Source organism: Drosophila erecta, unplaced genomic scaffold, assembly GCF_003286155.1.
Source record: "Drosophila erecta strain 14021-0224.00,06,07 unplaced genomic scaffold, DereRS2 tig00000055-arrow-pilon, whole genome shotgun sequence".
Taxonomy (NCBI): Eukaryota; Metazoa; Arthropoda; class Insecta; order Diptera; family Drosophilidae; genus Drosophila; species Drosophila erecta.
In genome coordinates this window covers 3,626,731-3,648,652 of record NW_020825200.1, presented here as the reverse complement: position 1 = coordinate 3,648,652, position 21,922 = coordinate 3,626,731, and the positions used below count along the sequence as shown (strand labels likewise).

Below are 21,922 nucleotides of genomic sequence, written 5' to 3'. Positions count from 1 at the left end.
GGAATTTGCGCACTGAAATCAATTGAAAGTAAGCTCAATCATCCGGAATATCGTTTTACGGCGTGTATATTTAGTTATAACGGATAAAGAAACTAGAAAACATCAGCTCAGATCGGCACATTGGGCACATAAAAGCGGTGTTTAATGGGCGGCCTCCTGGTTCATGCCACTGCCCACTGGTCCATGACGACGCTCCCAGATCAGACGATGCTTCTGCTTCATGTACGCGGTCTTGGCATTGGCGTAGCCTCCCAAGTCGCCATCTAAAATGGGTCATATCTCGTTATACATCACACACAACTTTAAGGATGGGCCAGGGATTCCACTCACACTTGATGAACCAGTTCTCGGTGGCCTTCTCGTACTGTTCAAGCAGCGGCTTGCACTTGACCATGTGGTCGGGTGCCTCGTAGAGGGTGCAGTCCTCGAAGCGCTGGCGCAGAATGTTGACAATCTCGTTGTCCACCATGCGATCCCGGCGGAACTGCTGGTCGGCCTCAAAACGGCAGACGGCATCGTCCGTGTAGCACTGGTCGATCGTCGGAACGCGGCGGAAGCGCTGGTGATACCAATTCTGCTTCTGCTGGTTCGGCTCCACAATGCTCTCTGTGGGATTAACACAAGGCGCATTAATAGTATACCTTACAGCAAATCTATTAATTTTAATGCATTTATGTTGAAAAACATGAAGTTAATGGTTTGATTCGGCTTTTGACTAAATTAGTTATATAGTAACGGACTGCTGTCAAGGGCTGCCGACTAATAGTTTAGCTCATTTAGTTTGTGCTTCCTAGTGATTACTAAAGACAGAAGATTACAAACATTTTAGCATTTAAGCAATGCAGTGTAAACAAAAACAAATGGCCCGCGAGTTGAGGTTATGTCATTATGTAATTGTCTGGAATTTGTCCGGTTTTTCGGATCGTCGGCCAACGGAAATGGATCCAAGTCGCATCTGGAGACTCCGAGGACCATAGCGGATGGGGATCCCTATGGATTACGTACCACGGAACCAAGTTATGGGTCCATCGATGACATTCATCACCGACTCGGCGAAACTGGCCATCGGACTGCGTGGCTCCGGCATTTTCTGGCTTTCCTACCACCTGGAGTATGCGAAATAGCTGTTAGCTTATAATTTCATCGGTTTCCCACTTTCCTTTGACGGGAAATACTAAAAAACCATAATTACTTGAAAAACTTAGTGTAAAAATTTGTTGTAGGACCGCCGATTGTATCCGTGAAAAATCCTTAGAGCACTGGGAATCAGCTGTTCGTGCAAGTGGTCACACCGCTGCCGCACTGCAGCTGGCATGTTTGCACTGCCACACTGCGGTCACACTTGCTTCGCTCAGCAAAGAATTGCTTGGGTAATTTTTTTGAGTTGTTAATTTATTGTTTTTATAGCTGTACGCTGTGCAGCATAACCATTAACAATGACTTGAGAGCTCTCAAACATAAACCACATATTTTTTTTTTTTTTTTTTGCACGTGAAACATAGTGATAAGGATAAACCAGCAACGAAAAAGTGAAAACGGCCAGAGCGTTCCAGTGAATTTGCCATTAAATGATGAAATCGAGGATTAACGCGGTGTAAGCATGTGTAACTGAGCACCAGGAGACGGGGTAACTAGCAGGTAACTAGCCCAGGCGGCACCAGGTAGCGCAGCAGGCGGCGTGGCGAGAAGTTCCAACGAGGAACTTGGCCAGCGGAGTCCCACTTTCGGGCTGCTAAACGTAAACAAAAACACCGGCGTGCGTACAGTACCGGGCATTAAAATATAGCCACCATGCTGGCCCAGACGGCCTACCTGAAGGTGACGCGCCTCTCGCTGCGCTCCGCCTCGAATCTCTCCAAGCGGCGCGTGGAGGAGCTGAACGCTGGTATCGGGGAGCTGCGCCAGCTGCTGTCCTGCGTGGTGTGCTGCCAACTGCTGGTGGATCCGTACTCCCCCAAGGGCAAGCGGTGCCAGCACAACGTGTGCCGGCTGTGCCTGCGCGGCAGGAAGCATCTGTTTCCCAGCTGCACCCAGTGCGAGGGGTGCTCCGACTTCAAGACCTACGAGGAGAACCGCATGATGGGCACGCAGCTACTGTGCTACAAGACGCTGTGCGTCCACCTGCTGCACTCGGCGATATTTGGGCAACTGGCTGGGATGCGGCCCCAGGTGGGCAGGGAGCTGGTGCCGCGCATCAAGCTGCCGCCCAAAACCACACAGGAGTTTATTCGCGAGGGCTCAAACATCTCCGATACGTTCGACACCTTCCTCCCCCAGCCGGATCTGCCGTTCCTCAAGGACATGCCCACGTCGCTGCCTGCTGAGACGCCGCCCACCACGGCGGCCACTACTCCGGAACTGCCCTACGATCACCACCTGAACATCAGCGACATAGAGGCGGAGGCGGCGGCCACAGCGGAGCAGGGTCACTTCTCGCCGCTCCCCCTGCTGCCCACAGGATCTCGCATGGGTCTGCTCTCCCACGCCGGGCAAATAGTCATTGCCACCGACAACTCGGAGTCGGGCTTTATGGAGCAAGCGTGGGCGGATCAAGTGGACCTCTCCGGCGCCGTTTCGGTGTCCAATTACCCCAATAGCGGCAGCAACTTTGCCGTGTCCTACTTGATGCCCACCTCTACGACCACGACGTTCGATCCACAGGAACTGCACATCGGCCAGGTGGTGCAAATGGCGGACTCCGCAGAGTTGGCTGTGCTGGCCGTTGAGGAGACCGTTGAAACGTCCGCACAGTTGACTGTGCTCTCCACCACCGTTGAAGAGACCGTTGAAGAGACCGTTGAGGAGACTGTTGGAACATCCACCCAGCTGGCAGTGCTGACCTCCGCTGAGGAACCCAACGAAATCTCTAATCAACTGACTGAGCTGGAAGGTGCGGAATCTGACGAGGCTATGGTCACCGTTGTAGAGGCCGAAGAGACCTCAATTCAGTCAGAGGTTGTGGGTGAGCCCAAGGAGGACGATCATCATATGGATATGCACACTTCACAGTCACCTGTACTAGCCGAAGCTGAGGAGTCTGTGGAGGAGCATGTGGCCACAAAAACACAAGTGGACCGGGTACAAGCAGAATGGCAGGATGAGGAGCCGTTGCTGAAAGACTTCGAGGTCGCAAAAGCAGCGGCTGAAGAGGCGAAGGAGAAGGAGCCAGAGCAGCATCCCAACAGTGCGGAGCTGCAGAAGGAGGACAGTGATGAGGCAACACTCAAGCGAAAGAGAACCCGTAGTCTTAAGGCGTCACAAGCTGCCAAAATAGAGCCTGCCCCGTCGGACGTTAAGACGAAAATGCAATCTGGAAAGAGTGGACTTCGCAGGATTCGCGGAAAGGACAAGGAGGAAAAGGTGAAGCCTCCGAAGCCCAAGTGCCGCTGCGGTATCTCCGGCTCGAGCAATACCCTAACCACCTGCCGGAACTCTCGATGCCCCTGCTACAAGAGCTACAATAGCTGCGCCGGCTGCCACTGCGTGTGCTGCAAGAATCCCCACAAGGAGGACTACGTTGAGAGTGATGAGGACGATGACTTCGAGGATTTCGAAATGCTGAAAGAAGTTCCAGAGCCGATGACACAATCGGAGGAACCACCAGCTGAGTCCAAGCAGGAGGAGAACACTCGGGACTGCGCGCCGCCAGACGCTTCGGCGGACGCCATAAGCCTAGTGCCGCTGAGCAATTTGCAGCAATGCCAGCATCCTTTGGTGCTGGTTCAGAATGAGCTTGGCGAATACCAGGGTAAGTTTCCTCAAAGATGTGTCGGATATTCTCTAACCCTTTACGAATTTCAGGCTTCAATATCTTCCAGGGCAGCAAGCCCGTTGATCCGGCCACTGTTGGATTCATACGCGTCCCTCTGCGGCACAGCGATGGCAACGGTACTGTTCCCCAGTATGCTTACATTATGCCACCGACCACGGTGCCGAATCCACCAGCTCCCTCTCTTTCGCCACCACCACCTCCTGCTCCGAACAGGGAAGTCATCGAGCCCCCGGCCAAAAAGTTCAGGACCAGTAGAACACGCCGAGGAAGGGCCAACTTCACGGGCCTCGACACGGTGGATGAGCTTGTCAGTGGTGGATCCAGGAGCAATTCTGCCGCTGGCGACAGATCATCGGCCACTGACAATGCCCACTCGCTGTTCGAGGAGATCATGTCGGGCTCGGATGACTTGTAAGCAAGGCGCCTCATCTTTTTTTTTCTTTTTTTTTTTCTGTGCTTAGTGATGCCCAGATATCATCCTTTACAGGATATTGCTGTACGTTATGGATGGTTGAATTCAACACTGAATTGCCTCCATAACATGGCATCGTCATTGATCCTCTTAATTTTACTCATGGTTTCGTTGTGTTATATATTCGTCTACTCAAGCAACTTCCACTCAAATCAGCTCCTAAGTATCTTTTAGGAGCATTCTACATCCTGAGGATTTCCCAGACATTTTCTATTCATCAGGCAACGTTTCCAAAACTCAATTTTTTTAATACGTATTAAGCCAAAAGTCGTATATATAACAATGCGAAGCAATTCTGCAGCTGCCGCAAAAATGATCTTTTCAAGAGCAAAGCAATAGTCAATACTAAATATTATTTTCGTTTAACGAACAGCGAATTGTAGAATTACTTAAATGCTTTGCCCAAAATGCGGATGCTGTGAGCCAGAAAAACCCTTTTTTTTTCCTAAGCTAAGAAATTTTTTTGAATAGGCTAAGACTTTTTTTGAGCATGAATTTTTTTGAGCACGTGAACCTAGGATTAAGAACAATTCAAGTAAGCCATATATATCCATATTATATATGCAAAGATAAAACTAATAAATATTTAAATAAATATGAGCATTGCTACTCTGAAAAATGCGCGATTTCATTGGCATTCAAAACAGTTTCTACCAGCTTGTTCCTGATTTCTAGAACATCGTTCTTGCGAGTGGAGTGAGTCCAATGAGTGCCTACAGAGTCTGCAATGTGCTGGCCGTTTCCGCTCACTTAAGTCACTCATTCTCAATTCCGAGTTTAATCAGCAGCTCCGCGAGCAGAGTCGCCCTTAGATAAGCGGATCGCCGCCTGCGGCTCATCATTATCTTTTGATTAACGCGCCAGTCGGCAGTGCGTGTTTGCTCCGAGTAGAGAACGGAGGCTGGCGCGTTTTCCTCAATTTTCCAACTGATAAGCAGAAGTCCGATCTAATCCCCGAAAGATGAAGCCGTTGATAGTGCTCGTGCTCGTGGGCCTGCTGGCAAGTGGCTGCCACATTGTCCACTCCCAGGATCCTGGTGAGGGTAAGCCCAATTCCTGCCTCAGCCTTCCCGGAAACTAAGCCACTCACGAATGACCTTTGAGCAGTTGTGGAGCAGGAAGCAAGCGAGTCGGATGACGCACTTAAGATCAAGGAGAGTCAGGCCAACATAGCCGCCCAGGTGGAGGCCATGCTCGTGCACTTCCAGCAGGAGGATCCGCAGGGCCTGCCCGGCGTGCCCGTTCCCGATCCGTTGGAGGTGCCCAACGTGAAGAAGAGCATGGGCATGGCCAATCTAGACATGAAGCAGGTTAAGGCATACGGATTGTCCAAGTTCCGTATTGATAAAGTGAACCTAGACTTGAAGGAAATGAAGGTGGGTTTACACGTTACATTTGAATTTGCCTGATGTTTCCAATCCTCCGTTCTCCAGTTCAACGGCGGCCTCCAGCTGGATCAGATGCTGGTCAAGGGCCAGTATACCCTCAGCTCATTCTTTTCGAAAGCCAATGGACCCTTTACTGTGGTCCTGAAAAACGTGTATGCCGAGGCAACCGCCTTTTTGGCCGTCGAACGAGATGGCCAGCTGGCCACGGATCGGATCAAGATCGACATCACCTTCTCGGACATGACAATGGACTTCCAGAACCTCGGCTTGGTGGGCAGTGTCTTTCAGAGCGTGGTGAACGGCGCGCCCAATTTGGTATTCGACGCCATGAAGCCATTCATGCTGCAGGAGGCGGACAAAAAGCTGCGCAGCGAGATCAACGTGATGATCCAGAAAACCTTGGGCGATCGCCGGCTGCCCAATTCCATAACGCCGCTGGACAGCGCCATAGCTATGGCACGCAAGATGGTGCGCCAGAAGGGCTACGATCCGTACCACTTGCCCGATGTTAATCGCACCATGGGCGTGTTCAGTGTCCAGTTAGCACACACCTGGATCAATGGCATCTCCAGCTTCTACCGGGTGGGCAACATAACCGCTGGCATGGCCAACAAAACGGTGTCGGCCGTCCTGCAAATAGGCACCCAGCAAGTGACGGGAGCCGGCCAGTGGGAGGTGGGTGTGGGCATGATGACCCGCGTTGGTCACGTACAATTCACGGTTCAGCACATACGTGCCACCGTGGGCCTGAGCCAATCACTGGACACACGCCAGCGGGCGCAGATCACCGATCTGCAGTTTGACATGGGCAACATACAGGTGCGATGCGACGGAGCGGGAACCCTCGACTATGTCATGGAGTTTGCCGTGAACGTCATTCCCAACCTGCTGCGCTACCAGATCATGGACGCCATCGAGAACCCCATCAAGCAGCGCGTGCAGGAGAAGTTCAATACCATCGATGTGGAGCAGGTCATCAAGACCATGGCTCAGAACGACTTCAACTTCGACCCAACGCTGTTGGGCGTGTGAGTCGGTAGTCAGTAAGAGAGTTTTGCAATCGAATAAAGATTTATCCCTCGAACATGGGTAATCACAAGCTAGTTAACGTATACGCTATCTACATTGGCTGCGCCTTGCAGTGGAATGTACCTAAGGTTCCTTGACACTGAAGCAGAGCAGCTGCAGACGCATGTTCCGCTTAACCCGCTCCAGAATCTCGTCCGCCTTTCGCTTCTGCTCGCCGCTCAGCGGAGGATTGATGGCCTCCAGCGCTTCCATGAAGTAGTTCCTAATGCAGATCAAAAGGATTAGTTTCCGACTCTCAAAATTCAGAAGCATCACTCACTTGGCAGTCTCATTGACGTAACCCTCCAGGGAGTCTCTCAACAGACGGATATCCACGTGGGCCTGAATCGCTCCCGTAAAGCTAAACCGCTGGACACAGCTCATCAGACGGGCCAGCTCTTCGGATATGGTCTGCACAATGGACTCCAGGATGGGTCGCAGCAGTGCTGGTGAGATGCTGTAGATCTCGGAGTAGACGCCCACCAAATTATCGCAGCACTCGTGAGCGTACGGTCGCAGCTGGCCGATCTCCATCTCGTGATCCCACTGGAAACGACCCAGGTACATAGATGGCTCGATGGTGCCGACCAGCGGATCGCCCTTATGCTCAACGTACTCCTCCAGAAGGTTGGTAAAGAGCTGGTTAACCGTGTAACGTGCCGTTTCGATTGCCAGAGTGGGCAGCGGATAACCGTAGCGCACGAAGATGTCACCAATGCGCGGGAAGAAGATTTTGTTGCAGTACGCATAGTTCGACAAACAACAGAGCATGCGCTGCTCCCAGGTCACAGCCGCTGCTCCGCCGCTTCCAGCCACCGAATCTGGCTGCTGCGCGTTGGGGAATCCAAGCAGCTGCGACACATTGTGGGTGGGCGTCTCCTCGTCATGGGAGTGAAAGGTCAGCTCCTCGATCACCGCGGTAAATGCGGATAGAAATTCTTGCAGTCGCTGTGTCACCTCTCGCTGTCCATCGGACTGCGGTTCGAGGAGATTGCCCTCTCGGGTCTCCCTTTGCATGCACACAGACTGCACCTCGTCCAGCGTTTCGATGAGCAATGTTTCCAGTGCAGCGGGTAACAATGTGGCACCTGGATACTGCTCCACACCCAGTTCCCAGGTCTCCTGGCTGACCAGCTTTTTGCATCGATCCGTGGCCCGTTTAAAGATAATTGAGAAGCAGAAAATGCGCACCTCATCGATCAGTTTCTGTATGATGTCCAGCGCTTCCGAGGGCAAATCCAAGCTTATGAGCGTGGCATAGGCTATCCTTGTGAAGCGCAGACACTGCGGAATCCAGGGTAGAAACTGGTGCGTTGCCGATGCGGAGCCGATGGGCCAAGCCAAGCCGCTGGACTGACGCAGGGCTCGCTGATCGGTGGCAATGAGGATGGCCAATCTCAAGTAGACACAGAACTTCTCGATGGCGTTCAAAACCATACGCTTAAAGTCCCCAGGCTTGGGATCATGAGGGCCGCGTAGCTCGCCGGTAAAGTATAACTGGCCCAGACGCCACAAATCCGGCAGCTGGGAGGCGGCAATGTCGCACAGTTCCTCACAGAAGTTAACGCGATTGGGCGCCTGGTTGGAATCCCTGTTCTTAGCCTTTTCCTGGGCACCCGAATCCTTGCTGGTGTGCTGGTCAAAGGTCTGGCGAAATGTCCACTCCAGATACTTGGCTCTGGCCTCGATGGCATCCCAAGCGGGATCGATGTTGCGAAGTTTATCGCCAATGGGTGTTCCGCTCTGTTGCAGTTCCAAACTGATCAGGGCCTTGATAAGCTTCTTCTGCTGCTCCACGCTCTGTGGCATCCTGACAACCTTCTCGTGCAGCTGCTTCCGTATGGACAGGATCCTTTGGTCGACCTCCTCGAGCACCTTCCGGAAGATGGGAATCTCCGTCTTGCCAAAGAGGTTCTTGGCGCGCGAGTAGTCGTTAACCACAATGTCGTATTCCCCCGCCTTGGCACGTCGGTCCACCGAATTTGGTAGACAGAAAAGGAACTTGTGCCGTGACAGGGCGAACAGAACGGACCGCGTGGAATCTGCCTTCTCCTTGCGCACCAGCACATCCGTGAAAATCTTTTGCGACTCGCTAATGGAGTCTGTAAGTGGAAAAATGTTAGAATAGGATTGACCCATGTAATAACCTCACTCACTCTCTATGGATGTTTCCAAGATATTTAGGGTCTCATTGCCGTGCAGCTTCACATCCTCCTGCAGCTTGTCCCGGATGTTCATCAGCGTATCGAGCTGATCAATCACTGAGCCTGCGTTGGACTTGAGGAAGGACAACTGACCCTCCTTCTGGCTCTCCACTTTCCGCTTCAAGTAGGACAGACCCGCCTTGAGATCCTCAAAGGAGGTGGCCAGGTGATTCTCAAGCAGGAACCAGGCTGGTGAGAAGTGCTCCTGCGACAGATCCCCGCAGGCTTCGGGAAAGAGATCGCGCAAGTCCTCGGGGATCTTCTGCTCGTTACCCTCGATGGACAGCCCAAGAGGATCCTCCTGCGTCAGTCCGGATTGGGCCAGGGTGCGTCGACCCCAGGCAAAATTCTGCGAGGGCGATTCCTCGATCCACACGGCGGACTCCTTGAGCGGACCAATGGTCTCGTGGTAGGCACGGAACTGAACCGTGGACGTGCCCACTCCGCCGCTCAAAGTGGTTACTATGATGTCGCCTTTTCCCTTCGCCGGGCCAGTGCGTGCGATGATTTTATTGGGTGACTTCCACTCCGCCGACAGCAGGCAATCTGAACCGCAGATTTTCAGACCTTACATTTTTTTTTTTTTTGGGAAGGGAGTCATTAAAAAACAGAAGCTATTTGGGCCAGACTACGCCTACCAATCAGATCTTGCACTCGGGTGCCCAGGAACTCGCCGCGAATGATGACGCGGGTGCCAGGAGGTCCCTCCTTTGGAGATAGCCCCGTTACCACCGGCTGCGGCGCCATCGTATGATGTATTAACCAAAAAAACTGATCAAAATTCAATAAAAACAGTAGGGAACAGAACTTTATTTATTGAGAGAACAGTGTTGGAAAACGTTCAGTTAGTGGTGACTAAATATTCCGTTGGCTAAATTATCGCCAAGCTTAAAATACAGAAATTAATAATGCACACATAAGTAAGAAGCAGGGGAGCTTGAATAATAAGCTTATGATGTATTTAAGCCATAATGAAAAAAGGTGATTTAAATTCCGAAATAGGCAACCGGAATTATATTAAAGAAACTCATTTGTATATAGCGATATTCATAGTTCTAGCTTGGTCTTCCTGCACAGCTGAGCATCATTGGAAGGCGCACAGCTGCCATCTCTGAACAGCTGATTGATTGTTTCCAATCCGCCGCAGAAAAATGGATGACGTCGAACGAATTCAGAGCGAGAATGAGAATTTGCGAAAGATTCGCAACCGCCTGATGCAATGGGAGTCCAAAACGGACCCGCTGGCGGCTCTGAGTATCCAGCAAGAGGAGCACCTGGACGTCCTGACCAATCTGTGGCGCGACAGCGGGCCATCGGTGAGTGGACTCCTCCTTGAATGGCAATTAGATTTGCAAACCGACTCTTTGTAGGCACCGGTACCGACTACGCCCACCCATGCGGGTCCTACTGATTTACCAGCAGCTACTTCTTTGCAAAGCGGCGATGACATTAAACTGCCTGCGGAGGGACTCCAGAACACGAATGAGTTTCTGCTCTGGTTCGCGGACGTCAGCGCCGAGATCGAGCAACGTGGCGATGCCGATTACCACAAATACCTGCAGCAGCTGGAGCAGCGAAAGGCGGAGTGTTCCCACATGCTGGACCAGATCGCTGGGGCCATGGAGCGCCTGGGTGCCCTCTGCGATGAGTACGACTTTGTGTCGCAGAAGACAAGCGCTCTAAACACGGCCAGCGAGCAGTTGATCGAGGAGCAGGAGAGACTGCAGGAGCTGAGTCACGAGATTCAACGCCGTCTTCACTACTTCAGCCAGGTGGAGTTGCTCAACCAGCGACTGCAGAGCCCCACGCTTTCGGTGGCTAGCGAGGCTTTCCGGGAGTGCCTCAACAAGATCGACGAATGCCTTAACTACATCGAGGAGAATGTGAGCTTTGTTGTTCGTCTTCGGTCTTTCATATACTTATTGCCTTCATTGACAGCCCAAATTCAAGGACGCGGCCGCCTACAATGTGAAGTACAGGCAGTGCCTGGCCAAAGCCTCGGGGCTGGTGCGCAACTATGTAACGAGCGTGATAAACCAGGCCACCGAGGCCACACTACATCCCAAGAACAATGTGCCGGATGCGTCTACTGCCCTCAAGGCACCAGATGCCGCATTCGCCCTGTACTACGGGAAATATCAAACGGCCGCGGCAAAGGTGAAGCGGGTCGCCCAGTTGATAGAGGCCCGGTCGGAGCACAGCCTGGACTACGCCCAACTGATGGCGGATCTACAGCAGCACTACCTGGCTCAGAGGGCCAGCGTTATGTCCCCGGCGGTGAATCTGTCCATACAAAACGTTAAAGTGGCCCATAAGGGGGATCACTGCTCTCTCACCCGAAGCGCCTGCGCCTTTTTGGTTCATGTTTGCCAAGACGAACAGCGTCTGTTCTACCAGTTCTTCAGCACAGGAGCGCCACACCTAACGTAAGGCATATGCGTACATCTACAAACTAGGGTTGATCTCATTTTTCACACCAGGGTTTATCTGGAGGGCTTGTGCACCATTCTTTACGACACCATGCGACCCTTTATTATACATATTAATCACTTGGAAACGCTGGCGGAGATCTGCTCCATTCTACGAATTGAAATGCTGGAGGAACATGTCCAGCAGAACCGTAAGTGTTGATAATCTTGTTCTAATCAAACCCCATTTTATTGTGCTTGTATCTATTAGCTGTTGCACTGGAAGCCTTTGCCACCATCGCGCACCAATTGCTGCAGGATGTGCAGGAGCGTTTGGTCTTCCGAGCGCATCTATACCTGCAGTCGGACATTCAGAACTTTAATCCCTCATCGGGAGATTTGGCCTACCCGGAGAAGTTGGAAATGATGGAGGTGTGTGGCTTAGGGAGATTTAAATTGATTGAAAACTAAAATAAATCATTTATTTCAGAGTATTGCCTTGTCCCTTCAAGAACCTGCCCCTTTGCGTCGCTCCGATTCTCGCAACTCCATGATATCCAGTGTCTCAAGTGCTGTGGAGACGGAAAGTGTGGCCACTGCCTACACGGTGAAGCAAATGAGTAAGATGCGGAAGCCTTTCAGTCCGAACGGAACTTAACATTTTAACTATTTAGATTCCCCGGCCGATCTGCATGGCATGTGGTACCCCACCGTGCGCCGGACACTGGTGTGCCTCTCAAGACTTTACCGCTGCGTGGATCGACCCATTTTCCAAGGACTATCCCAAGAAGCGCTCAAGCTGTGCATCCAGAGTGTGTCTCATGCGGCTGGCAAGATTTCAGCCAACAAGACGCCTATTGACGGCGAACTTTTCGAAATCAAGCATCTCCTAATTCTGCGGGAACAGATTGCGCCGTTTCGTGTGGACTTTACGGTGAAGGAAACCTCGTTGGACTTTAGCAAGGTGAAGACGGCTGCCTTTGGGCTGCTGCAGAAGCGCAAACAGCTCTTTTCGATGGGCAGCAATAATGCTCTATTGGAATTCCTTCTGGAGGGCACGCCCCAGATCAAGGAGCATTTGCTGGACTCTCGCAAGGAAGTGGACCGTCAGCTAAAGTCAGTGTGCGAGAAGTACATCAAGGATGCGGTTCACATGCTAGTGGGCCCTCTCATCACATTCCTAGAAAAGGCGCAGAGTCTGTTGGTGCAATCCACTCCAGCCACGTCCCAGTCGCAGGAGTCGACGAAAGCCAGCTACGTTTTAAGGCAAAGTGCGTGGGCCAGTCCGCAGCAGATCAGCAGTATAATCCAGGAGACTCAGCGCCTGATCAAAGCCAAGTTGGCGGTGCTGCAGCGATCCATGCAGCTCTACCTAAGCAATCGTGATACAGAATTCATCATCTTTAGACCGATCCGCGTAAGCTTCAGCAACGTTTGCTCACGAAGTATGATTAATCCATATTTTTTTTCTATGCAGAACAACATCATTCAATCGTTTGTGAAGCTGGAACAACTGCTGACCACCAATGGATACTCCACAGACGATATGATCATCACGAGTTGTCCGTCGGCGGAGCAAGTGTCCATACTCTTATCCAGTGCCAGTATTTTGGCCGCCGAGGGAGTCGCCAGCTTTGCAGCAGCAGCGCGCAAAATCAGCACGTCATCCGTGGAAGGTTCGACGGCTAGCAGAAAGTTGAGCACGCTGTCCAATAAATCTGAGCTGGTGGAGGAGCCGAAGGCTGAAGAAGTGGTTGCCGCGGAAGTACCGCCTCCGGGCAAGATCGTGGAGGAGCAAGTGGCGGAAACACTTACGCAGGCCAATTCCGAATAATTGCAATGTATCTGTATAACTATAAACGTGTATCTATTTATGTAGCTAAGCCTTGTATCATATTTATCTGAGTAAGATCTGTTCGCAATAGGGTCGATTCCCTTATTTCCCTTCAAAGATCCGTGTTAATAACTATCTATGCTTTCCAAATGTAGAATTAACATTGATTTATTTTTGCTAAACCACGAAGAATGTGACGAAGTCGAAGTAAATTACCAACAAATGATTACGATAACAGAGTTTCATTAACATCTAATAGTTGGGCAGATATCTAGCTGCTGGTCAAGTGATGGATATGTTGAGAGCTGGCTGCGCTGCCTTCTGGGAACTAGGACAGCAGGCACTTGTCCTTGGCATTTCCCTGCTGATTGTCACCTCCGCCCACAGCCACCTGCTGGGCGTTGCTTGGTGCCGGAGTTTGGCGGTTGCTTTCCGCCGCATCATCCTGCTCCATGATTGATAAGGCCAGCGCTCGTGCGAGGGCCTCGTCTTCGCTCTGTAAGTATTTAAAACATGTTGTGAATGAAGTTTGATAAAAGTCTAGAACAGTCTAGATATTTTTAAAATGCTTCTATTAATGGACTTATGAGTCATTAAGTTTTCCCATCCACTACTCTTCCCTTCCCTTACTAGCTGCATCTATGTATCTAGCTATGCCTACTCACCATATTGCCCTGTATGTTTTGTACTTGTGTGGCCTGCACAGGTCGAGGTCTGGAATTGTTATTGCTGATGCTGTTGCTGGTGGGTTTGCTCTGCCTGCGTCTCTCGGCCGCCTGGGCAGCCATTGATCGTGAGTCCGAGGAGCTTTTGAATATGGACTGCCATCCCCCACTGCCCGACGATGTCGAAGATGCCGGCGTTGGCTTGCAGTCGTGGTCGCTAGTGTGACGATGACGCAGGCAAAAGTTCAGATGGCACTGCGAGCAGGTCACCGGGATGAGCTCCTTGCGTTTGCAGCCCTTGGCATTGCAGCGGTTGGTGTAGATCTTCTTGCTCTCCGACTTGCACTGCTGGTCAATGTGCTGGCCCACAGTGACATCGGGCTCCACTCCGGGTGGCGTGGGCACGGGCTCCCGACACAGTGGGCAGATGGGCACCTGCACGTTCTTCTTGTAGGCTCCCGGACAGCTGTGACGATCGTAGCTGTAGTGCGAGGCGCAGAAGACCTTGTCGCACGAGTCGCACTTAACGGGCAGAAAATCTGGACGTGGATGGAACTTAATTCAATTAGTTTCTGTTTCCTGGTTGGCGTATGGTATTTGATCTTACCCAATCTGTTGCAGGTTCCCTCACTGCAGTGCTGTCCCAAGTGCGGAAACTCCATGATTGTACTTCTCCAGTTACTGTTTTCCTTTACACTAAGCAGATATGTTGGGTCAGAACCTATATATGGCTGTTATTTGGAAAACTTCGAGAAACAAATGGGTTTGTAAATGACTAAACACTTATTTTTTTTTTGTTGTGTTCAGTGTGACCATAGGGTCCGTTATGAAGAATACGCCCTACAGAAAATGCAGTATTTCCATAATACCAGAATTCCTATATTATTTTGTAGTTTTACACATTTCTGAATATCAAAAAATATAAAATATTTAAGTTTCAAAATATTATAGGCTTTACAGTATGTATTGTTGACTGCACATAAGATATACGTTGATATCGAACGTAAAATTTAATAAAAATAAATCAAATTCAGCCTTAGGACATTTCTTAACTTTTTTGAATTTCTACAACAGAAAAATTACAAAAAATTAAAAAAAAAATAAATTTCTAAATTTGAATGCAGATTTTTAGAGAATGGCTCCAGAAACATTTAGAGGTATGCCACTTCAAAATCCGATTAAGATACGTTGAGTTATGGAGTCTGGAACTTCAGCCTTAGGACATTTCTTAACTTTTTTGAATTTCTACAACAGAAAAATTACAAAAAATTAAAAAAAAAATAAATTTCTAAATTTGAATGCAGATTTTTAGAGAATGGCTCCAGAAACATTTAGAGGTATGCCACTTCAAAATCCGATTAATATACGTTGAGTTATGGAGTCTGGAACTTCAGCCTTAGGACATTTCTGAACTTTTCTGAATTTCTACAACAGAAAAATTACAAAAAATTAAAAAAAAAATAAATTTCTAAATTTGAATGCAGATTTTTAGAGAATGGCTCCAGAAACATTTAGAGGTATGCCACTTAAAAATCCGATTAAGATACGTTGAGTTATGGAGTCTGGAACTTCAGCCTTAGGACATTTCTTAACTTTTTTGAATTTCTACAACAGAAAAATTACAAAAAATTAAAAAAAAAATAAATTTCTAAATTTGAATGCAGATTTTTAGAGAATGGCTCCAGAAACATTTAGAGGTATGCCACTTCAAAATCCGATTAAGATACGTTGAGTTATGGAGTCTGGAACTTCAGCCTTAGGACATTTCTTAACTTTTTTGAATTTCTACAACAGAAAAATTACAAAAAATTAAAAAAAAAATAAATTTCTAAATTTGAATGCAGATTTTTAGAGAATGGCTCCAGAAACATTTAGAGGTATGCCACTTAAAAATCCGATTAAGATACGTTGAGTTATGGAGTCTGGAACTTCAGCCTTAGGACATTTCTTAACTTTTTTGAATTTCTACAACAGAAAAATTACAAAAAATTAAAAAAAAAATAAATTTCTAAATTTGAATGCAGATTTTTAGAGAATGGCTCCAGAAACATTTAGAGGTATGCCACTTAAAAATCCGATTAAGATACGTTGAGTTATGGAGTCTGGAACTTCAGCCTTAGGACATTTCTTAACTTTTTTGAATTTCTACAACAGAAAAATTACAAAAAATTAAAAAAAAAATAAATTTCTAAATTTGAATGCAGATTTTTAGAGAATGGCTCCAGAAACATTTAGAGGTATGCCACTTCAAAATCCGATTAAGATACGTTGAGTTATGGAGTCTGGAACTTCAGCCTTAGGACATTTCTTAACTTTTTTGAATTTCTACAACAGAAAAATTACAAAAAATTAAAAAAAAAATAAATTTCTAAATTTGAATGCAGATTTTTAGAGAATGGCTCCAGAAACATTTAGAGGTATGCCACTTCAAAATCCGATTAAGATACGTTGAGTTATGGAGTCTGGAACTTCAGCCTTAGGACATTTCTTAACTTTTTTGAATTTCTACGACAGAAAAATTACAAAAAATTAAAAAAAAATAAATTTCTAAATTTGAATGCAGATTTTTAGAGAATTGCGCCAGAATCATTTAGAGGTATGCCACTTCAAAATCCGATTAAGATAAGTTGAGTTATGGAGTCTGGAACTTCAGCCTTAGGACATTTCTTAACTTTTTTGAATTTCTACAACAGAAAAATTACAAAAAATTAAAAAAAAAATAAATTTCTAAATTTGAATGCAGATTTTTAGAGAATGGCTCCAGAAACATTTAGAGGTATGCCACTTCAAAATCCGATTAAGATACGTTGAGTTATGGAGTCTGGAACTTCAGCCTTAGGACATTTCTTAACTTTTTTGAATTTCTACGGCAGAAAAATTACAAAAAATTAAAAAAAAAATAAATTTCTAAATTTGAATGCAGATTTTTAGAGAATTGCGCCAGAATCATTTAGAGGTATGCCACTTCAAAATCCGATTAAGATACGTTGAGTTATGGAGTCTGGAACTTCAGCCTTAGGACATTTCTTAACTTTTTTGAATTTCTACAACAGAAAAATTACAAAAAATTAAAAAAAAAATAAATTTCTAAATTTGAATGCAGATTTTTAGAGAATGGCTCCAGAAACATTTAGAGGTATGCCACTTCAAAATCCGATTAAGATAAGTTGAGTTATGGAGTCTGGAGCTTCACCCTTAGGACATTTCTTAACTTTATTGAATTTCTACAACAGAAAAATTACAAAAAATTAAAAAAAAAATAAATTTCTAAATTTGAATGCAGATTTTTAGCGAATGGCTCCAGAAACATTTAGAGGTATGCCACTTCAAAATCCGATTAAGATACGTTGAGTTATGGAGTCTGGAACTTCAGCCTTAGGACATTTCTTAACTTTTTTGAATTTCTACAACAGAAAAATTAAAAAAAAATAAATTTCTAAATTTGAATGCAGATTTTTAGAGAATGGCTCCAGAAACATTTAGAAGTATGCCACTTCAAAATCCGATTAAGATACGTTGAGTTATGGAGTATAGAACTTCAGCCTTAGGACATTTCTTAACTTTTTGAATTTCTACAACAGAAAAATTACAAAAAATTTAAAAAAAAATAAATTTCTAAATTTGAATGCAGATTTTTAGAGAATGGCTCCAGAAACATTTAGAGGTATGCCACTTCAAAATCCGATTAAGATACGTTGAGTTATGGAGTCTGGAACTTCAGCCTTAGGACATTTCTTAACTTTTTTGAATTTCTACAACAGAAAAATTAAAAAAAAAATAAATTTCTAAATTTGAATGCAGATTTTTAGAGAATGGCTCCAGAAACATTTAGAGGTATGCCACTTCAAAATCCGATTAAGATACGTTGAGTTATGGAGTCTGGAACTTCAGCCTTAGGACATTTCTTAACTTTTTGAATTTCTACAACAGAAAAATTACAAAAAATTAAAAAAAAATAAATATCCAAATTTGAATGCAGATTTTTAGAGAATTGCTCCAGAATCATTTAGAGGTATGTCCCTTCAAAATCCGACTAAGATAAGTTGAGTTATTAAATTGAGAACTTCAGCCTTGGGACATTTCTTAATTTTCATGAATTTCTACAACATTATACATCAGAAAAATGAAAAACTCAGATATTGAACCACGGATATACAAGACAACGCCAAAATATTTACATCTATACATATTTACAAATTTATTGTTGAAATGCTCTGTTTGTCATGATACAAAATGTTTTAATTGGAATATATATATATATAAATACATAAGTATACCAACAGTAAACAGGGAAACCCATTTCCCAATAATAATGGTATAAACTTCAATTTGGAAATCGCCAATGAGTCTTCTTCAATTTCAACTAACTAACTATAGATCCATGGCTGTTTTTTTAGATAATACCGAATACATGTTTTGAATGAGAATACGCAGAATCTTGGGTCTGCAGCAAACTTTCAGCTTTCTGATAATAATTATTGTGTACGAATAAAGAGATAGAGGTTTTGTGAATGCAACGAGAAGGTCGAACCTCTCAATGCTTGAGAGGAATCGAAAGCAGTTTCCCAAAAAATACGAGCTTCGGCGGCAAATTGCTAGACAAGTGCTGAAGGCGAAATTGTAGCTCCAAATCGCATGATTAAGATCGAATTTGGTCCCGCAGAATAAGTTCATAGCGCGCATAGCTGTTGGTTATGCAAAAAGTTTCTGGAAATGCAACGATAATCGGAATAAAAGTTAAACGATTTCGCGGGCAAACGGAGCAAAGGCCTCCCAATAGCTGACGATCTGTAATGCAAAGAGAATCGTGTACAATTAGTGTGTTCCCGGCAAAGGAATGTGGATGTCTACCTGTTGCTGATGTGCCATTTGGTCTTCTATATACTTGATAATGTTAACTTTAAAGTCTTTAACTCTGGTCATTTCGAAACGCTCCATCTCACGCTTAATTTCCGCCGAAATGTCGTCGAACTGCTGCTGACAGCGCTGCACCTTGCCCTGCCACTGCAAGATTCAAACAATGTTTTATTGGGAAAACGTAAATTACTTGTCACACTCACCTCGTCCACTTCCTGCTGGGCCTGGTCCAGCTTATCCGCCCTGTTGGCCAGCTCGAAGCGTCCACGATTCTCCCGCCTCTTGGACAACTGCATTTGTGCGTACTGCCAGTTCTGGAAAGCCTTGACGCGCTCATGGAAAATGCACTTGATGGCCCCGAACAGGCCCAAGTAGTCCTTGATAAACTCGGCCAGAATGAAGAAGTCCGAGTTGGCCTGCTCGGAGCGCAGTAGCTCTATCTTCTCCTCCACGTCCGCTAGGTTGGACAGTGCCCTGGAGAGTCCAGTGTGCTCCTCGCAAGTGCTCAGCATGGCCGCCGATTTGGCCACCAAACCAGTGAGCAGTGACAGCTCACGACGCGACGTGACCAGAGATTTCATGGCATTGTGCAGCTTCTGCAGATTGGCGTCCAGACTCTCCACCTCGGTGATCTTGTCATCAAACCACGGATCGTTCTCGTCCATTTTGTAGGTAATCTTGTTCACAGTCTCGCCCACTTTGTTAAACAGGCGGATCACGCCGGCTCCACTGAGGGCAGAGGTATTCACAGAACGCGGCAATTCCTGGTCGGTCTCCAGAAAGTTCATAAAGTCCAGATCGACGCGCAGCACCGGATGCTGGGCGGTACGGTGGACGAATCGTTCCAGAGCCGCCCGCCGAATCTCCACCCACTCCTGGGTCATGGGCGTGCCCGGCTCGCTCTGCTGCGGGCTTATCTTCACCTTAGTGCTGCCTATGATGTTCTTGGACGGCGCCGGCGGTATGATGCGGCCCTGCCGCATGTACTTGCTAACCAGCACATCATGGATGCCCAGGAAATCGCTGAAGCGTCGCAGGGTGCTGAACTCGCTGCGCTTGAATTTGGGAATGTTCGTTTTGGTTGTTACCCTGGTGGAGGCGATAAGAATTTTGTAGTAGTGCATTATTTTTCTATGATAAGGAACTGCGTGACTCACTTGTATGCCAAATAAGAGCCCATGCCATCGCCGATTTTCTGCGGATCCGAGACCACGATGCTGATAAAGTAGTCGCCGTCATCGGTGAGCACTTCCTGCAGCGGCTGAAGCGGATTGGGAGTGCAATAAGACGCAAATTCAATGTGTCCCAATGGAGCAACAAGCTTTGCTGGTGGGCGGCACTCGTGACGTAGCCACAAAACCAAACAAAGCGAGCGCTGATAAAGCGACCGACGCCCCGAAATGGGAGCTCAATTACTGGGGCTACCGATGCGGGCTGCTCCCGCGATGCTTGCCCCCACTTACGTGTATATCCCCGATGCTGCTGGGACTCAAGGCCGACACGAAAAGATCACTTTCGTTCCGATCCAGAGTTACGCTGCCCGGCGCTGGCACCTCCTCCTCCTCGTCCTCCGATCCCGATGGCGCACCGTTGTTGATGTCCACCTCGGCGAAGTCGCGCGTGTGTTCCGGGCTTTCCACCTCCATTATTGCTGGTTTTACTCCGCGAATTTATTTTAAATTAATTTTAATTATCGGAATTTCTTTACTCGTTTCGTTTCGGTCGCCCAGCAGTGTGACCAGACCGCTGAATCAATAGATGCTGAAAAGCTGTCTGAAAGCTTTCAGTATTTAACAGAGCGTTAAATATACTGCTTGTGGAACGGTATCACGGTTAAATTTAAAAAAAACCGTTAAAGGCTTTTATCACCACAAAAAAGAAAATATAAATGAAAAATTATTATATATTTTTAGTTTTACTTTTGAATACTGTAGCTTTCTCAACTTATTACATTCTTTAAATATTCTAACTTTTTTCGGCAGGCAGCAATATGTAAAAATTCTTTTAAGCGTTGGCGTAGATAATTTAGAAAAGGTTGCTCATAATTTGTGCCTTGTTTTTGATTAAGTAAATGCAGATTTAATTACCTTCAACCCAGAAACTTTTTGGCACAAACAAGAAACTCTTGACAAAGAAATGGAAATTCCATTAGACTAATAAATTAAGAAGACGTATGTTCAAGTAAAAGTGTTTGCATAAAAGATAAAGTAAAATATGTTTATGATTTGAAAACATATGCTGGCACTATTAATTATAAGTGCACAACATATTTAGTTTATTATAGCCTTAATAACTATAAAAAGAGGGTTCTGCTTCTCCTGCGACGTTTTCTTTTTCTGAGGCAATCTGCATTCTGCTTAACTTTTCGACAATAAACATTTGGCCAACTACATGCACGACACTTTGTCGACATCTTGGCTGGGAGTACGATTTCTTGCTATTTTCTGCGATTTTTCCTTTGTTTCCTTGTCGGGGCATATTTTTATGCGGAAAATTTTCAATTTTTGCAATTGCAACTTTCTGTTGCCGCTGCTTGTTTTTCCAGCTCTTGGTCTCCCCCTAGTTTTTTGGCGACTTTTGTTTAAATTATGCATACAGAAGTGTCGCAGCCACTTAGGAAAAGACAGGAGAGGAAAAGGGCGGAAAAGCGGAGAAAAGTGGGGGAAAGTGGGAAAAGTTTGTCAGCGCTTGGCCAGTCACTGTGGATTTTCCGCATGAGAAATACTTTTAACACTTTCTGTTTGCCTTTTCCAACAAATTGAAAACGAAAATAAAGGATTATAGGGTCAGGTTTTGAGCGACCCGAACCGCCAGATTTATTACCCATCCAGATGTCTGGCTTTATCTCTCCCCAATCCTTCCCTCGTCGCGACAAAAATCCTTTTACACTTTATTAATTTCACTTCCCCGTTGCCTTTGATGATCTGCCATTTCCTTTCGCCACAAACTTATTCGCGAATCCACTTTTTTCCACCGTCGACGCACTTGAGCCTCGTCACCGGCATTATCCTCTTCCACATCAGCGGTCTGCGATTAATAAAGGCATGCGGCTTAATTGCCAGCGGGCTTTAATGGTTAATGGCCGCCGGACAAAGGGGTAAAGTGAAGCCTGGCGAAGTGCGAAGCACTGCTGAGTGAGCACTGAATGGGACTTACTTAGTGAATTATCTAGGTGGTTCAACAGCTAAGCGTTTTTAGACTTAAATATAACTAGCCAACAGGCTGATAACAACTGCGATAGGAAATGCCTACCA

General features: G+C 46.7%; 7 protein-coding genes across 9 annotated transcripts; 3 read left to right on the top strand and 4 right to left on the bottom strand.

Annotated features, from left to right (window-relative positions):
- Positions 1–48: 48 nt before the first annotated feature.
- Positions 49–1,295, bottom strand: LOC6541551 (NADH dehydrogenase [ubiquinone] 1 beta subcomplex subunit 10). Of its 2 annotated transcripts, none has more exons than XM_015159800.2 (4): positions 1,193–1,295; positions 1,006–1,106; positions 331–606; positions 49–263 (listed from the first exon to the last, which is right to left on the bottom strand). In XM_015159800.2, the coding sequence occupies exons 2-4, from the start codon at positions 1,085–1,087 to the stop codon at positions 142–144; spliced, it is 480 nt and encodes a 159-aa protein (XP_015015286.1). In that variant the 5' UTR covers positions 1,088–1,106; positions 1,193–1,295; the 3' UTR covers positions 49–141. The 2 variants fall into 2 exon arrangements, with proteins under 2 accessions (XP_015015286.1, XP_001968566.1); XM_001968530.3 differs by having other exon boundaries at positions 1,006–1,124; positions 1,193–1,276.
- LOC6541512 (E3 ubiquitin-protein ligase msl-2) lies at positions 1,263–4,839 on the top strand. Of its 2 annotated transcripts, XM_026978655.1 has the most exons (3): positions 1,263–1,370; positions 1,503–3,748; positions 3,802–4,839. In XM_026978655.1, exons 2-3 carry the CDS (start codon positions 1,792–1,794, stop codon positions 4,185–4,187), a joined length of 2,343 nt encoding a protein of 780 aa, XP_026834456.1. In that variant the 5' UTR covers positions 1,263–1,370; positions 1,503–1,791; the 3' UTR covers positions 4,188–4,839. The 2 variants fall into 2 exon arrangements, with proteins under 2 accessions (XP_026834456.1, XP_001968565.1); XM_001968529.2 differs by having other exon boundaries at positions 1,281–3,748.
- A 217-nt stretch (positions 4,840–5,056) lies between these two features.
- LOC6542394 lies at positions 5,057–6,731 on the top strand. The gene is made up of 3 exons (XM_001968528.3): positions 5,057–5,287; positions 5,352–5,620; positions 5,678–6,731. The coding sequence occupies exons 1-3, from the start codon at positions 5,206–5,208 to the stop codon at positions 6,662–6,664; spliced, it is 1,338 nt and encodes a 445-aa protein (XP_001968564.1). The 5' UTR covers positions 5,057–5,205; the 3' UTR covers positions 6,665–6,731.
- On the bottom strand, positions 6,686–9,758 carry LOC6542910 (exocyst complex component 2). The gene is made up of 4 exons (XM_001968527.3): positions 9,543–9,758; positions 8,857–9,471; positions 6,981–8,802; positions 6,686–6,923 (listed from the first exon to the last, which is right to left on the bottom strand). The coding sequence occupies exons 1-4, from the start codon at positions 9,649–9,651 to the stop codon at positions 6,785–6,787; spliced, it is 2,685 nt and encodes an 894-aa protein (XP_001968563.2). The 5' UTR covers positions 9,652–9,758; the 3' UTR covers positions 6,686–6,784.
- Positions 9,759–10,003: 245 nt separating this feature from the next.
- LOC6542513 (conserved oligomeric Golgi complex subunit 3) lies at positions 10,004–13,375 on the top strand. The gene is made up of 8 exons (XM_001968526.3): positions 10,004–10,220; positions 10,275–10,787; positions 10,843–11,330; positions 11,385–11,524; positions 11,584–11,744; positions 11,803–11,932; positions 11,987–12,729; positions 12,790–13,375. The coding sequence occupies exons 1-8, from the start codon at positions 10,056–10,058 to the stop codon at positions 13,144–13,146; spliced, it is 2,697 nt and encodes an 898-aa protein (XP_001968562.1). The 5' UTR covers positions 10,004–10,055; the 3' UTR covers positions 13,147–13,375.
- LOC6541348 (AN1-type zinc finger protein 2A) lies at positions 13,299–14,658 on the bottom strand. The gene is made up of 3 exons (XM_001968525.3): positions 14,419–14,658; positions 13,812–14,350; positions 13,299–13,642 (listed from the first exon to the last, which is right to left on the bottom strand). The coding sequence occupies exons 1-3, from the start codon at positions 14,471–14,473 to the stop codon at positions 13,475–13,477; spliced, it is 762 nt and encodes a 253-aa protein (XP_001968561.1). The 5' UTR covers positions 14,474–14,658; the 3' UTR covers positions 13,299–13,474.
- Positions 14,659–17,988: 3,330 nt separating this feature from the next.
- Positions 17,989–20,426, bottom strand: LOC6542499 (sorting nexin-2). The gene is made up of 5 exons (XM_001968524.3): positions 20,132–20,426; positions 19,826–19,929; positions 18,872–19,757; positions 18,663–18,815; positions 17,989–18,599 (listed from the first exon to the last, which is right to left on the bottom strand). Exons 1-5 carry the CDS (start codon positions 20,312–20,314, stop codon positions 18,549–18,551), a joined length of 1,377 nt encoding a protein of 458 aa, XP_001968560.1. The 5' UTR covers positions 20,315–20,426; the 3' UTR covers positions 17,989–18,548.
- Positions 20,427–21,922: the final 1,496 nt, after the last annotated feature.

What these genes read in the sequence shown, in the direction of transcription:
- LOC6541551 (XM_015159800.2), bottom strand. Translation starts at nt 1,087, where the DNA reads ATGCCGGAGCCACGCAGTCCGATGGCCAGTTTCGCCGAGTCGGTGATG. An exon ending in ACCCATAACTTGGTTCCGTG is followed by an intron (nt 607 to 1,005) that starts GTACGTAATCCA and finishes TTAATCCCACAG; the next exon opens with AGAGCATTGTGGAGCCGAAC. An exon ending in CGAGAACTGGTTCATCAAGT is followed by an intron (nt 264 to 330) that starts GTGAGTGGAATC and finishes GACCCATTTTAG; the next exon opens with ATGGCGACTTGGGAGGCTAC.
- LOC6541512 (XM_026978655.1), top strand. Translation starts at nt 1,792, where the DNA reads ATGCTGGCCCAGACGGCCTACCTGAAGGTGACGCGCCTCTCGCTGCGC. An exon ending in TGAGCTTGGCGAATACCAGG is followed by an intron (nt 3,749 to 3,801) that starts GTAAGTTTCCTC and finishes TACGAATTTCAG; the next exon opens with GCTTCAATATCTTCCAGGGC.
- LOC6542394 (XM_001968528.3), top strand. Translation starts at nt 5,206, where the DNA reads ATGAAGCCGTTGATAGTGCTCGTGCTCGTGGGCCTGCTGGCAAGTGGC. An exon ending in CTCCCAGGATCCTGGTGAGG is followed by an intron (nt 5,288 to 5,351) that starts GTAAGCCCAATT and finishes ACCTTTGAGCAG; the next exon opens with TTGTGGAGCAGGAAGCAAGC. An exon ending in TAGACTTGAAGGAAATGAAG is followed by an intron (nt 5,621 to 5,677) that starts GTGGGTTTACAC and finishes TCCGTTCTCCAG; the next exon opens with TTCAACGGCGGCCTCCAGCT.
- LOC6542910 (XM_001968527.3), bottom strand. Translation starts at nt 9,651, where the DNA reads ATGGCGCCGCAGCCGGTGGTAACGGGGCTATCTCCAAAGGAGGGACCT. An exon ending in CCGAGTGCAAGATCTGATTG is followed by an intron (nt 9,472 to 9,542) that starts GTAGGCGTAGTC and finishes AAAAAATGTAAG; the next exon opens with GTCTGAAAATCTGCGGTTCA. An exon ending in TACGTCAATGAGACTGCCAA is followed by an intron (nt 6,924 to 6,980) that starts GTGAGTGATGCT and finishes GATCTGCATTAG; the next exon opens with GAACTACTTCATGGAAGCGC.
- LOC6542513 (XM_001968526.3), top strand. Translation starts at nt 10,056, where the DNA reads ATGGATGACGTCGAACGAATTCAGAGCGAGAATGAGAATTTGCGAAAG. An exon ending in GGAACATGTCCAGCAGAACC is followed by an intron (nt 11,525 to 11,583) that starts GTAAGTGTTGAT and finishes TGTATCTATTAG; the next exon opens with CTGTTGCACTGGAAGCCTTT. An exon ending in AGAAGTTGGAAATGATGGAG is followed by an intron (nt 11,745 to 11,802) that starts GTGTGTGGCTTA and finishes CATTTATTTCAG; the next exon opens with AGTATTGCCTTGTCCCTTCA.
- LOC6541348 (XM_001968525.3), bottom strand. Translation starts at nt 14,473, where the DNA reads ATGGAGTTTCCGCACTTGGGACAGCACTGCAGTGAGGGAACCTGCAAC. An exon ending in GGGAACCTGCAACAGATTGG is followed by an intron (nt 14,351 to 14,418) that starts GTAAGATCAAAT and finishes ATCCACGTCCAG; the next exon opens with ATTTTCTGCCCGTTAAGTGC. An exon ending in AAAACATACAGGGCAATATG is followed by an intron (nt 13,643 to 13,811) that starts GTGAGTAGGCAT and finishes AAATACTTACAG; the next exon opens with AGCGAAGACGAGGCCCTCGC.
- LOC6542499 (XM_001968524.3), bottom strand. Translation starts at nt 20,314, where the DNA reads ATGGAGGTGGAAAGCCCGGAACACACGCGCGACTTCGCCGAGGTGGAC. An exon ending in CCCAGCAGGAAGTGGACGAG is followed by an intron (nt 18,816 to 18,871) that starts GTGAGTGTGACA and finishes TGAATCTTGCAG; the next exon opens with TGGCAGGGCAAGGTGCAGCG. An exon ending in AAATGGCACATCAGCAACAG is followed by an intron (nt 18,600 to 18,662) that starts GTAGACATCCAC and finishes TTTGCATTACAG; the next exon opens with ATCGTCAGCTATTGGGAGGC.